The sequence below is a fragment of the Lepidochelys kempii genome, chromosome 26 (assembly GCF_965140285.1).
Source record: "Lepidochelys kempii isolate rLepKem1 chromosome 26, rLepKem1.hap1, whole genome shotgun sequence".
Classification (NCBI taxonomy): Eukaryota; Metazoa; Chordata; order Testudines; family Cheloniidae; genus Lepidochelys; species Lepidochelys kempii.
Window position 1 is genome coordinate 1,358,195 of NC_136405.1, and position 14,462 is coordinate 1,372,656.

Genomic DNA, 14,462 nt, shown 5'->3' on the forward strand with positions numbered 1-14,462 from the left:
ATTCACGGATATCATAACAACAGTAACAAGTGCCCACAATGAAGGTAGTCAGAGTAATTTTACAATAAAAAAATTCTAAAGGGGGACACATTGCAGGTCCCTTTATTTTCAGATGGCTCAGAGTACCTGGCGTCTCTGATGTCTCTCAGGGGTGAATGAGCTAATCCTGGTGATGAGGAATATAAAATGGTTTTTAATCTAATTGCTGCAGACTGAGTATCCTGAGGGTGAAAACTGGTATTAAATAATCACCAGAGAATAATATCATCTATAAAATATTTGGACTTCATGAGGTAATAATATTTTCTTCTCCTACTGCATCTTTCATCCAAGGTTCTCAGAGCATTATAAGTCTCACATAACCCTTGTGATGTAGGACACAGATAAGTATTATATTGAATTTACAGAAGAAAAAGACACAGAAATGTGAGGTGACTTAGCAAAGTCACACAGCAGGTCGGTGACAGAACCAGGAATAGAACCCAGGAGTCCTGATCCCAGCCCCCTGCTCTACCTGCTAGGCTATGACTACCAGCAAACTGACTCAGAACAGCCACATTTCCCATATGAATATTGAACAGAAAAAGACAGTAACTTACACTATTGACAAAGCCAATAAGCTGGACTATTTTCTCCGTTACAACATCCTTGTCTGAACCCATATAGTCATACTGAAAAATAACACAACTTTTTAGATTACAACAACATATCACTGCTGTGCAATGTTTCTTTGAATGTAACATTTCCCTTAGGAACTGATGCAGTGTCCAAATGAGTTCTTTCTATTTGTGCCATTTCCAGATTGTGGTACCTGCCTTAAAATATTCTCTCCCAGTTCTCAGAGAAACTTTATCTGTTTTTCTTCATGTCATATCCTCCCAGATCATTTGGTAGAATGGACAAAGCAGCCATCATAAGAACATGAGAATGGTCATAATGTGTCAGGCCAATGGTCCAGCTAGTCCATTATCTTGTATTTCAACAGTGACCAGTGCCAGATGCTTCAGAGGGAATGAACAGAACAGAGCAATTTATCGAGTGATCCATCCCCTGTCATCCAGTCCCAGCTTCTGGCAATCTGAGGTTTATGGACATCCGGAGCATGGGGTTGTGTCAGTGACCATCTGGACTAATTGATGGACCTATCCTCCAGGAACTTACCTAATTCTTTTTTTTTACCAAGTTATACTTTTGGCCTTCACAACATCCCTTCACAATGAGTTCCACAAATTAACTGTGCATTGTGTGAAGTACTTCTTTACATTTGTTTTAAATAGACTGCCTAATCATTTCATTTCATTCAAGCCTGTGTTCTTGTGTTATGGAAGGAGTAAATAACACTTCTTTATTCACTTTCTCCAGATCATTCATGATTTTATTGATCTCTATTATATCTCCCCTCAGTTTTCTCTTTGCCAAGCTGAAGAGTTCCAGTCTTTTTAATCTCTCGCATATGGAAGCTGTTCCATACCCCTAATCATTTTTGTTGCCCTTCTCTGTACTTTTCCCAATTCTAATATATCTTTTTTGAGACAGGGCGAGCAGAACTGCACACAGTATTACAGGTGTGGGCATACCATGGATTTATATAATGGCATTATGATTTTTTCTGTCTTATTGTCCCTTTTCTAATGTTTCCTAACATTCTGTTAGCTTTTTTGACTGCTGCTGCACATTTAGCAGATGTTATCAGACCACTATCCACAAGGACTCCAAGTTCTCTTTCTTGAGTGATAACAGCTAATTTAGATGCCATCATATTGTATGTGTAGTTGGGATTATGTTTTCCAATGTGCATTACTTTGTATTTATCAGCACTGAATATCTTCTGCCATTTTGTTGCCCAGCCTCCCAGTTTTGAGAGATCCATTTGTAACTCTTCACAGTCAGCTTTGGACTTAACTATCTCGAGTAATTTAATATAGTCTGCAAACTTTGCCACCTCACTATTTACCCCTTTTTCCAGACCATTTATAAATATGCTGAACAGCACTGTTCCCAGCACAGATCCTTGGAGGAGCGTACTATTTACCTCTCTCCACTGTGAAAACTGACCATTTGTTCCTACCTATGTTTTCTATCTTTTAACCAGTTACTGATCCATGAGAGGACCCTCTTATCCCATCACTGCCTACTTTGCTTAAGAGCCTTTGGTGAGAGACCTTGTCAAAGACTTTCTGAAATCTGGATCACCCATGTCCACATGCATTTTGACTCCCTCAAAAAATTCTGATAGATTGATGAGGCATGATTTCCCTTTACAAAAGCAGTGTTGACTCTTCCCCAACGTATTGTGTTCATCTATGTGTCTAATAATTCTGTTCTTAACAATACTTTCAGCCAGTTTGCCTCATACTGAAGTTAGGCAATTACAGGCCAGTAAGCCTATCTGTGAGTCATCTGGTACAGAAGCAGATTTAAACAATAGGTTACATACCACACTTAGTAATTCTGCAATTTCATATATGAGTTCCTTCAAAACTCTTGGGTGAATATCATCTGGCCCTGGTGACTTATTACTGTTTAATTTATCAATTTGTTCCCAAACCTCCTCTATTTGTCCCCTAAAAGGAATGGCTCAGATGTGGGAATCTCCCTCACATCCTCTGCGGTGAAGACCGATGTAAAGAATCGATTTAGCTTCTCTGCAACGGCCTTGTCTTCCTTGAGTGCTCCGTTAGCACCTCAATCATCCAGTGGCCCCACGGATTACTGAGCAGGCTTCCTGCTTCTGATGTACTTGAAAAAAAATTGCTGTTAGTTTCTCTGTCTTTTGCTAGTTGCTCTTCAAATTCTTTTTTGGCCTGCTAATTATATTTTTACACTTGACCTGCCAGAGTTTATGTTCTTTTCTATTTTCCTCTGTAGGATTTGATTTCCGGTTTTTGAAAGATGACTTTTTGTCTGTAACTGCCTGTCTCTGTGGATAGACTGAGCCCAGCTCCCCTGGACTTCAGCCGGTGAGCCCAATCCAGCTAGTTAAAGAGGGCTGGGCTACACCTCGGCCTGTAAAGGGCTGCTATGCTAATAGGCACCTGGAAGGAGGAAGGACTGAAACAGGCTGAGCCCTGGGGAGGAAAAGCCACACTGGAGTGGGAGAGGTCAGAGGCTCAGAGAAGCAGCCCTGCAGCTGCTGCTCCTCAAGAGGAGCAGAGCTGACTGAGGCTGGGAGGCTACCAGGAGCTGGAGTGCCAGAGACCCCTGGGAAGGGTGGCCCTGAAGCCTGGGGCCAAGGATGGAGTTAAGACTATTTTCTGTTTGCTTGATAACCTCTGTTTAAAGAAAGAAATCTCCTTGAAAACACTGGGTATGGCAGCACATGCTTTAGAAGTGGGGAGAAGCAATGGCCCCGGTGACCTGGCATCTCTTACTCTGTTGTTTAGCCATGGTGGTATTTTTTGGTCCTCTTACAGATTTTTTTTTTTTAATTTGGGGTATACACAGAGTTTGAGCCTCTGTTGTGGTGTTTCATCCTCATAGGGGGGAAAACACCAAAGAAACCCACCACAGTAATATTTAACTTCTAAAACGGGAACTACACAATTGTTCTCTAAAGCATGGCGATGCCATTAAAAGTTTGTTGCTGGGGTTAAAAGTACTGCGGCATTGTGGTGGAGGAGATGACATACACACCCGGCCACAAGCCAAGCAAGTGTTAAGGAACTCCTGTGGTCATAATCAACCCCAACCTGTTGCACCTGTGAGGCTGGTCAGGCCTGGAGACAAGCCCTTGAAAGCCTTGCAGTGGCACTCAGAAGCAAGTAGACCCTGGCTCAGGCACCCAGACTGGAGGCCCTGTGTCACTAACTGACCTATAGTTTGTGAATGCTACTTGCCTAAGCCCACTGAGAAAGGAGACAGGTTGGGCTGATTTTCCTTGTTGAAATCCCACCAGGATTAAGCCCTGACTTCTGTTCCCTCTAAGCTACATGGTTGGACAGCCACCCAGGAGTGATTCAAGTGCTGTGCACATCCAGCAGCATATGCTCAGGTGCCCCTCCTCCCTGTTACTTTGCATCCACATTGCTCCTGCAGCTGCTCCCATGACCCTCCTGCCGGCTGTGCAAAGTGGGGGGGAGAAAGGAGAGGGTGTTGATGTCAGGGTGTCCCTGCCCTCTTTCCCCCATCTCCACAGAGCCGGGGAGAGGGGACAGGGCCCAGGACTGAAGCAGGAGAGAGCTGCTGTGGTCGGAGGTCTGAACTAGCTTTCTGGGTGAGTGAGTGTGCCTTAAAGGGACAGCACATGGTCTCTGAGACTTCTCCAGCAGACAGCTCACACAATTTCTATCTCTGTCTCTCTCCTGCCCATGTCCATCTCCGCAGAGTGGGGGAGGGAAGTCAGGGCCAGGAGACCTTTCAGTGAGTGCCTTAAAGACACAGTGCATGGTGTCTCTCAGAAACTTCCCCAGCAGCCAGCGCACACACAGTCTGTGTGTGTGTGTGTGTGTGTGTGTGTCTCTCTCTCTCTCTCTCACACACACACAGTCTTTCACACTCCCCTCCCAACACATACTTGTATGATTGTTGTTGTTACTTCTTGGTACTTCCTGCAATGCACATATATTCTCTGTAATTTTATTCTTTCAAAGTGTGTTATTTTAGTTTTTGACTGGTCTATGCATTTCATAATTTTTTATTTCTCTCTTACACTTACATTTAATTCTTTGAGTGGTGAGTTCTAAAATGCCTAACCTGTCCTGGCTGGAGTAATTATCCCTATGGTAACTTTTAAAAAATATATATTATATCTAGGTTTTTTGTTTCTACTGGTGGCGCACATTCCCACATACCTTGCTTCACATAACAAAATTTATTCCACACATGGATGGAAAAACTCAGAGGAAACATTGGCCCTGACCTTTATTTGCACTGAGGACTGGGAACTGAAACTGCCTGAAAGACTGCTTCCCTCTCCCTTACACAAGGAAGAGAGGCAGGTAAATATTTTCCTTTGTTTGGATTGTTTTGTATCCCCTGAAAGGGGATGGACTCACTAAAGGCACAGCCAGAAGGCTGTACCTATACCCCGGAACCAGACCACAGGGCTGGGGCTGCCCAGAGAACAAGTTAAGTGAGGTGCCTGCTCTCTCTGAAAGGGGGCAATCTTGGGACATTAACCTTAGACAGTCAAATATGCATCAATTTTTGAACCTGCCATAGGATTAATCAAAATGCTTAAGACAGCAGTGGGGGTAAGAGAGAAGCCACATTTACATTTTGGAAAGTGTGTATGCTCCTACTATGTGCTGTAGAGACAGAGAGGAAGTTTCTAGAGCTGGACTCAGCTTTTGCAATAAAAATTAAGACAATACCATAGGAAAATATAAATGATTAATTAGTTTAGACTTACCAGAGCCTTGTCCAAAATCACATGCATTTCCAGATATCTGGAGTATCTGATGAAACTCTGTTTTGACTTAAGGAAAAAAGTATATTAAGGAATTACTTCTACATTATATCTCTTGTGCTGATTACTAGCAGTGTGAATGAGACACAGAGAGCAGAAGTCACAAAATAAGATAGAGCGAATGGCCAAGCTAAATTAGTGCTATTCAGAAACAATTAAATCTAACTGTGGAAATAGCCCTGGACTTCTGAGAAGTCACAAATTAAGGAATGTACAAGATTCTAAAATCATCAACAGAGTTGGACTTCTCTTAGTTACTAGAATTTAAAAAAAGGAGAACAGTAATGGGAAAAATTAAATTAATAAGTGATCTCACAGCTGAGAATCCCTTTGACAATGACACTCACTCTCCACTATTAGCAAAACCTCTGAACCAAAATTGCGGAAGCAACATGTACAGCTGGTTCAGACCAGCCAAAATCTATCACAGACTCTAGAAAAGTGAAAAATCTGACATTTTGGAGCCAAATTTGTTCAGTCAAAGATTACTTGAACTGGTCCCCCCTGCCCAAAGGAAAAATTATGTGAGGTCAAGACTGCAAACTCTAAACATCTGTGCAGAATCTACACATCCCATCTGCCCTCGATCCATATTTTGACCTTTGAATGTCGCCAAAACTCTCTCTCTGGTGGGATAGTTAGGTGTCCTGCCATGCATACTGCACTGGCAAGTCACTGGCACCACCACCATTTAATTTCTCACCTTAGTTCCCAATTTGACCTAGTAATTTGGATCAGCACAAAGTCTGAAGAGATAAAGCTATATTGTTCTCTGAGGGCATGGCTGAAAACCCTTCTCCTAACCAGTCGTGTAGCGGCATTGATGTTGAGAAGTGAAAGTGGGAGACTGTCTACATATGTATGTGTACTTAGACTCACACTTTACATCTAGAACTACCAATTTTCAGGTGCCCAGAGCTGTGTCAGGTGCTGAACAGAGTGAGGATCCAGGAAGGATATTTAGGAGTCTAAAGGACTGGTCACCCCACCCAAAGGAAAAATTAGGAGTGCTGTCCCACTAGTTGTTATTGGGCTTGTGTGCCAAAAGCCCTCCCCATCGAGATGGGAATGTCCCCTTTAGTAATATTACATCTCTGAGCAAGGTGGTGACATAGGACATCATGATCTCTCAAACCAGTTCAGGGCACTGGATCACATTCCCACAAGCATCCAAGAATCACTGCTTCCCAGCTACATTCTTTCCTAATAAAGTAATGGCTTCTTCTTGCCGTGGAGCAGCCCCGTGCTTCAATCCACGGTCCAGGAAGATAATGTGTGTTACCACAATGCCCAACCAGAAGAGGCAAAAGACTGTTCTTACCACAACTGAGTTGTCCAATGTCTAAGTATCAGACATACTGAATAAACCAAAATTACCACCGTGTAATAGCTTTGCCTTGTCTTTCAGACAAAACACAAACTGACAAATTCTGCCCTCGGTAACATCCTCGCAACCCCACACACTTTATTGAGGATGTACAAGTGTAACTGAGAAAAGAATTTGGCTAAAAATACTGAGGGTAGAGATTGTAAAGTAGATCAGATACTAACCTATGAAACATTTTCTCAGCAAAGTAAACAAACCAGAGAGCACCTACTTTTATTCCTGTATCCAGCTTCCGTGTCATCCCTTCACTCCATATAACAGAATCATTTTCTACAAAAAGCAGACTCTCAATGTTTTCATTCCATATTTGATAAACGAGATGTTGAAATCCAGGTGTAGAGTCCAAAGGTTCAATTCCATAGCTGACATTCTTTAACTGCAGTATCCCTCTGAAAAAGCCAAAATTATGTGAAGCTCTAACATAGTTTGAATGAAACCACAGTCAGTCTGAAAGGCAACAGATACTGTAAATGCAAAAACACCTTCTGAATTATTTAATTTCTGTATTTAAATAAAAGTGGTGTTATTACCTAAGTCCAGAACAGGTGCTGAGTGTCACAACTGAATTTGGAAAACCTGCAATATATCCTTTGTAGAAACAATCACGCTAGAAAAAATAATTAAAGAAAAATTAATGGCTTACTCATCAGTAAGGGGAGTTCACCAGCCAAGAGCTGGAAATCATTTCAGTATTGACATGTTGAGGAAGTGCACATTGATAATTATTTAGGCTGTGCTGTCACCCTAATTTTAAAGGACATGCTCCCAATGAAAAGATTCAAAGTATATGGGGACAAGGGGACCACAGTCTATAAATGTGAGTAGATACGAGTGAATTGGAAAACTCTGAATGATCAACTTTTCTGTCTTTGTACACCTCTCAGGGCTAAATTAACTTTTGTGGACCCCACACCGCACTCAGCCCATTCTCTGCTCCGAGGCCGTGCCCCTGCTCTGCATCTTCCCTCAAGGCCCCGCCCACCCCTCAAACAGAGAGGGGAGGGAGCAGAAAAGAGGGGGGGCAGAGAGGAACAAGCAGTGGTTAGGGGTGGGGCAGAGAAGAATAAGCGGTGGGAGGGGTCTTGCAGGGGAAGAGGCTGAGTGGGAGCGGAGCCTAGGTGCGGAGCACAAACAGAGTCAGGGGCAAGGCCACAGTCCAGGCACCAGGGCCCCTTCTGAATGTGAGCCTGATGCCAGGGTGCCACTGTAAACCCAGTACTGTTCCCTCTACTGCAGGGGTCTCCAACGTGGTGCCCCAAGAAAGGTTGGGGACCACTGCTCTACTGGACTGCACTCTTCGGGAACTATTCTCTATTTATCTTAGGTACTTATATGGCCTCCATCACCATAGTATCTGAGCACCTCAATGTATTTATCTTCGTGGCACTCATGTAGGGTGACCGGATGTACCGACTTTATAGGGACAGTCCCGATATTCGGGGCTTTCCCTTATATAGGTGCCTATTATCCCCCACCCCATCCTGATTTTTCACACTAGCTATCTGATCACCCTACACTCATGTGAGGTAAGGAAGTTCTATTATCCTCATTTTACAGATGGAGAATTGAGGCACAGAGAGACTAAGTAACCTGCCCAAAGCCACACATGAAGCCTGTGCTGAGGAGAGACTTGAAACTAGGTCTGCCAAGTCCTAGACTAGAGCCCTCATCATTGGACCACCCTTCCTCTCCAATATTCCAGTACTATGAGCAAGTACTTTGAGACGGTACTGCTAGCCTGTCGATAACATTAAAGAGAAAACGTTAGGGTGCATCGCTCTTCTGAAACTAGCATCTGCCATTGCCATTAACTGCAGATTAAATCCTACTTTGGGGATCTGGGGAGAACAGTTTATGGATAATAAGCCAATGTTATCTATAGTGAAATGCTCAGGATTGTAAGAAACCCATATTTCTTTTACATCTATGTTTTTCTTTTAATATTACATACAATTGAGATCTTCACAATTATGCTATTGATTTTTTGAGTTTCAAAAATGTTCACAGCATTGGCATAACTCCACTCCAACTAACTTTAATGGGAACAAAGTTAGGCCAATGCCAACATCTTTAGAAAATCCCACTCTAAAACTCTGTTATAGTGCCTTTACCACAGATACTTTCTTGATAAGGCTGCCCATTTAATACAGTTCTAAATTTGAAAATAATAATCTTAGTAATTCTAATGGATATTTGCACCTTTCGTTGAAGAAGCTCATACCAGGATTAGCAATAAATAAGAAAAGTCTAAGGTACTTTCCAACAGGAGAGTCATTTTAATACTTAAAAATACAAGTAAAATCCCCAGAGAGTATTTCTAACAGCGAGTCTATTTTGAAAAAGCAAAACCTGCAAGACACAGTAAATAAATCTTACCTTAATACGTGGGAAATCAGAATGAACAGACCCCTCTTGCCTGTAAGTATACACCCTGAAATTATTGGGTAAAAAAACTCTATTAAAAAAAAAGAAAAGAAAAAAGTTTGAATTCCAAAATAAGTATTATACATTCCCGAAAAATTAAAGAGCACTCACACTTATTTCAGCATGCTGCAATGATTTTTTCCACCCTTTAGTTCAGTTTCTTGAGTGATAATTTAATGTTTTATGTTTTCTTTCCGATTGGAAAATTGTTGAGTTACATGGGGTGACAGTAATGTTCAGCCTTCAAGGTACACAGCTACAAACCCTTTTGAGGATTCCAAGTTCTTTTCTTGTTTGCCAGTCAGCTTCTCAATCTTCTCCTTAAGTCTTGAAACTCAAGGATCTGTGAGAGTATTTCCTACTGAAGAATCTTAGATTCATCAATTGTCAGTGCATACTAATAAGAATAACAGGCTAAAGCAACAAGATGGAGAAGTATAAGTTTGGGCTCTTACAGACAAAGAATAATAACTAAAGACTGGAACACAAAGGGAAGTTAAAAACAAGTCATCCAATACCTGACAGGATTTATTAGAAACATTTATAGTAACAGATCACACAGTACCCAGCCAAAGGGTGAGGAAGAAAGTCAATAACTTACTGTTGCTTCAGGAGAAGGGTATATGACCTCTCTTCTATTGTAATAACATAGGACACCTGATTCTAATGCATCCAGAATGACAGAGAAAAAGGGATTTACTAACACAGTATTTTAACTGGCTCAATAATTCTGCATTTACTAAACATGAACATAAATTTAAAGTGCTTGATGAAGATGAAGTGAGCTGTAGCTCACGAAAGCTCATGCTCAAATAAATTGGTTAGTCTCTAAGGTGCCACAAGTACTCCTTTTCTTTTTGCGAATACAGACTAACACGGCTGTTACACTGCAAGTGTTTCTCAAGAGAAATAGAGATTAAAACACAAATTGAGATTAAAACACGCCAGACTAGGGTTAGCCCCTCTTGACATCTACCAAAATGTATTGTGTTGTGCTCTTCCAAAGCTCTATGCAGTGCAGAGTGACTCAATCTTTGATTTCTTAAACTGAATCATATGTTCCTTTTAAAAGCTCCTTGGCTATAAGCAACCACAGCTAAGGAGGAGGAGAAAATGTAGTTACAATCAATAAACTGTGTGAAATCCTGCTCCAATTACCACAGGGGACAAAGTCATATATCAGTGTACACTATATAATTTACAGGAATATTGTATGTGGCAATATAATTTCCATACAAAGTGATACAGCATGGAAAGTTATTTTCATGGAAGCCAAATAATTATACTGATTGTGCAAGTGAGCACAAACCCACCAGGGTTCATAATATCATGATGTACAGTTATCACAAAAGTGACTGTAAAACCATTTAAAAATAATTAAATACACCCATCAATAAAAATTATTAGATTTTAAAAGACAAGTACATTATGTGCAAATTATTTACATAAGAATTGCCATAACGGTTCAGACCAGTTGTAGTCTAGTCTATTATCCTATCTCCAGTAATAGCCTGTACCAGATATGTCAAAGGCAGGTACAAGAAGTATAGTGGACCATTATGGAATAACCTGCTCATAAATTAAGTTTATTTCTAGCCCCCTTTCATTAGTGTTTGGATTATACCCTGAATAAGGAGGGTTTATATCCCTTATAAAAATTATGTTATCCAACAAGACTTTTGTTTCCTTTTAGCAGTCACACATACGTTGCCTTTCATTTCCACTGAATATTTCATTGTGCTTACTCTTATTTTATACATATCATCATCACGTCCCCTCTTGTTCATCTTCCTTCTCAACTGAACTCTCCTAATCTCTCCTCATACAGAAATTTTCCCATGTATCGAATTGTTTTGTTGCCCAACTCTGGACCTCTTCTATTTCTGTAACATTTTTCAGAGACAAGGTGTCTAGAACTGAACACAATATTCCAGGAGAGAGTGTGATATCAGTTTGTGTAACTGGCTAATAGTTTCAGCATTATTTCTATCCCATTATTTATATACACTTTATTTGTTTTTTTGACTGGAGCTGCGCTCTGAGCAAATGATTTCAATGAGATATTCACAATGAACCACGGGGATCTTTCTCCTGAGACATTACATTAATTTAAAACACTTCAATACATGCAAATAGTTTAAATTATTCGTTCATTGAGCATTACTTTGCATTTGACAAGACTAAGACTGCCAGTACATTTCAAGCCGATACCTGTAAGATTTTGGAATCTGAAACTTTAAAAAAAATGTTGTTCAAGAGATTTGCAGCTCCCCTTTAAATCTAAAGGTTTAAATGCTCAAGCACTTGGCCATATCTAGCTTAGTATATCAAGATGGTTGACTGTACAATATTTCATGATGGTACACAGAAATTATAAAAGCCACAAGAATTTGTGCATGGAAGGATTTCTAGTTGTACCTTCAGCTAAGCAAAATTATTATATTCCAGTCCATAGTTTTTTAATAATTAAATTTCTTAATTATAAGCACTAGTACCCGATTTCCATTTTGATTTGATGTCATTGACCATGGAACCATGATTTGCATAAATGTTCGTTGAGAACCTAGAGAAGAAAAAATCTTCACTAACTGTATTTATTAATATTCCCCCTGTCATACATCACCCTTCACTATCTGCCTAAACTGTTCCTTCCTATCTATCCTCCCGTTTCAATCACCAACCATGGCTTCCTCTCCATTTCTGAATGCATTATAAAACTGCCATATTGGCTTTGGCATGCTTGACTGACTCTCTCTTCAATCTACTCTGTGTCCACACCCACCTTATTCCCCATATAAACGCACACTACTCCCCTAATCTTGGCTTCCTCTCTTTCCGCTTCATTCAGCAAACTGGAGGAAGCGCTTTTAAGCTCTTTTGTTTTTGCTGCCTGTTTACCAGGCACTTTCTCCCTCTGAGCCAGTCAAGTTTCTTCTTCAAATGCAGGTTTAAAACTTTTCCCTTCACCTAGCTAAATGCCTTGCTCCCTTCCTTGAATTTGTGTCCAATGTGAAATTGTTTTATTAATGCCCTGATTTCTAGCTCTCCCCTTTTCTGCAGGCCCTCGGCTCATCATGCCCTGTCTCACTGTCCCCAGTTCTACAGTGTCACCTCCCTTAAGGCCTGTTGCTCTACACTGCTTGGAGATATGCAACACAAAATATCTTTCCTGGAACACATAATGATGAACCCTGGGTGAGAGAACAAAATCTGCCAGGGCCTGGGACCCACAGGACTCCCTGAGTACGGGTAATTTACCTCAGAGGCCTGGCTCTCCACCAAGCCCCTCCCTTCTTCTCTTAGCTGGAGGGTCAGGGATAGGGGAGCTGTAGGAGGGACAGCAGAGGGCTTCTCAATGCAGAGGGTGGCTCTTGAGGGAGCAGTGACACGGGGACAGACTGGATGTTTCTGTGGGTGAAGCGGCATGGAGATGTCTGTCTCCAGGAAGCCAGTGACATCAGGAGAGCTCTCGCAGCACCCACCCATATCGAATGACACGGGGGGGGGGGCGGGAGCGTTTATCCCTGAAGCAGGGGCAGTTGCCAGAAGACCATGCAGTGAAATGGGGATCTCTCTCCCGGGAAGGAGGGGGCAGTGATACAGGATAGGTCTCTGCAATGCAGGAGAATTGGCATGGGGGAGTCTTTCTCCTTGAGTGGGGGGGAGGTCTCTCCCAGGGGGTCATTGATGGGGGCGGTGACAAGGGGAGGGTCTCACCTGGCAGGGGCAGTAATATAAGGGGTGTCTTCCTGGCAAGGGGGCAGTGACATGAGGGGGGTCTCTCCTGGGGGGATGTGACAAGGGGGGGTCTCTCCTGGGGGATGTGACAACGGGGGGTGTTTCCCTGGCAGGGGGACAGTGACATGGGTGGGTCTCTCCTGGGAGGGATGTGACAAGGGGGGGGTCTCACCTGACGGGGGCAGTAATACAAGGGGTGTCTCCCTGGCGGGAGGGGGAGTTAAATGGGGGGTCTCTCCCTGGGGGGCAGTGGCATGAGCCATGTCTCCCAGAGAGGCAGGGGCAGTGACAAGGGATCTCTCCCTGGTGGGGAGGCAGTGACATGGGGGTCTCTCCCGGGGATGTGACAAGGGGTGGGGGTGTCTCTCCCAGGGAGGCAGTGACATGAGCCATGCCTCCTGGAGGGGTGGGGGGCAGTGACATGGGGGGTCTCTCCCTGGCGGGCAGTGACGGGGGGGTCCCGGCGGGCGGGGGGCAGTGACGGGGGGTGTCTCCCGGAGGGGCAGTGACGGGGGGGTCCCGGCGGGCGGGGGGCGGGTCCCGGAGGGGCAGTGACGGGGGGGGGTCCCGGAGGGCGGGGGGCAGTGACGGGGGGGGTCTCACCCAGCGCCGGGAGGAGCCGGGCCAGCAGCAGCGCCAGGACGGGTCCCATGGCGCGGGGCCGGCGGCGCCGGTTGGAGCCGGGAACGGTCGGGCGGCGAAACGACCCCTGGGGCCTCGAGCCCGCGGGCAGCGCGTGACGGAGACCGAGACCCCCCCACCCCCCGCCCCACACACACACGGCGGAAGGGGAGGACAGTCGGGGCCGTGTGGGAGGTGGGGGCAGTGTGGAGGGGTGTTGGGGGCCATGTGGGGAGGGGGCTGTGGGGAGGCGTGGGGCAGTATGGAGGGGCATTGGGGGCAGTATGGGAGGTGGAGAACGGGGGGAGGGTTGGGAGGCGTGGGGCAGCGTGGAGGGGGCTGTGGGGTTGTTGGGAGGCGTGGGGCAGTATGGAGGGGTGTTGGGGGCCATGTGGGGAGGTGTGGGGCAGTGTGGAAGCATGTTGGGAGGTGGGGACACTGTGGAGGGGCATTGGGGGCAGTATGGGAGGTGGAGAATGGGGGGGGGTTGGGAGGCGTGGGGCAGCGTGGAGGGGGCTGTGGGGTTGTTGGGAGGCGTGGGGCAGTATGGAGGGGTATTGGGGGCCATGTGGGGAGGTGTGGGGCAGTGTGGAAGCATGTTGGGAGGTGGGGACACTGTGGAGGGGCATTGGGGGCAGTATGGGAGGTGGAGAATGGGGGGGGTTGGGAGGCGTGGGGCAGCGTGGAGGGGGCTGTGGGGTTGTTGGGAGGCGTGGGGCAGTATGGAGGGGTATTGGGGGCCATGTGGGGAGGTGTGGGGCAGTGTGGAAGCATGTTGGGAGGTGGGGACACTGTGGAGGGGCATTGGGGGCAGTATGGGAGGTGGAGAATGGGGGGGGGTTGGGAGGCGTGGGGCAGCGTGGAGGGGGCTGTGGGGTTGTTGGG

The 14,462-nt window shown here is 44.6% G+C and overlaps 1 protein-coding gene across 1 annotated transcript in view; it reads right to left on the reverse strand.

The window, feature by feature from the left end:
• Positions 1-13,608, reverse strand: part of LOC140903508 (disintegrin and metalloproteinase domain-containing protein 18) — a 41,544-nt gene extending 27,936 nt beyond the window's left edge. The window contains exons 1-8 of the mRNA XM_078850630.1: positions 13,560-13,608; positions 12,477-12,544; positions 9,820-9,881; positions 9,171-9,249; positions 7,325-7,401; positions 7,006-7,183; positions 5,351-5,416; positions 600-671 (exon numbers count right to left, since the gene is read on the reverse strand). Coding sequence (XP_078706756.1) covers positions 600-671; positions 5,351-5,416; positions 7,006-7,183; positions 7,325-7,401; positions 9,171-9,249; positions 9,820-9,881; positions 12,477-12,544; positions 13,560-13,608 — 651 coding nt within the window. The remainder of the gene's footprint in view (positions 1-599; positions 672-5,350; positions 5,417-7,005; positions 7,184-7,324; positions 7,402-9,170; positions 9,250-9,819; positions 9,882-12,476; positions 12,545-13,559) is intronic.
• Positions 13,609-14,462: the final 854 nt, after the last annotated feature.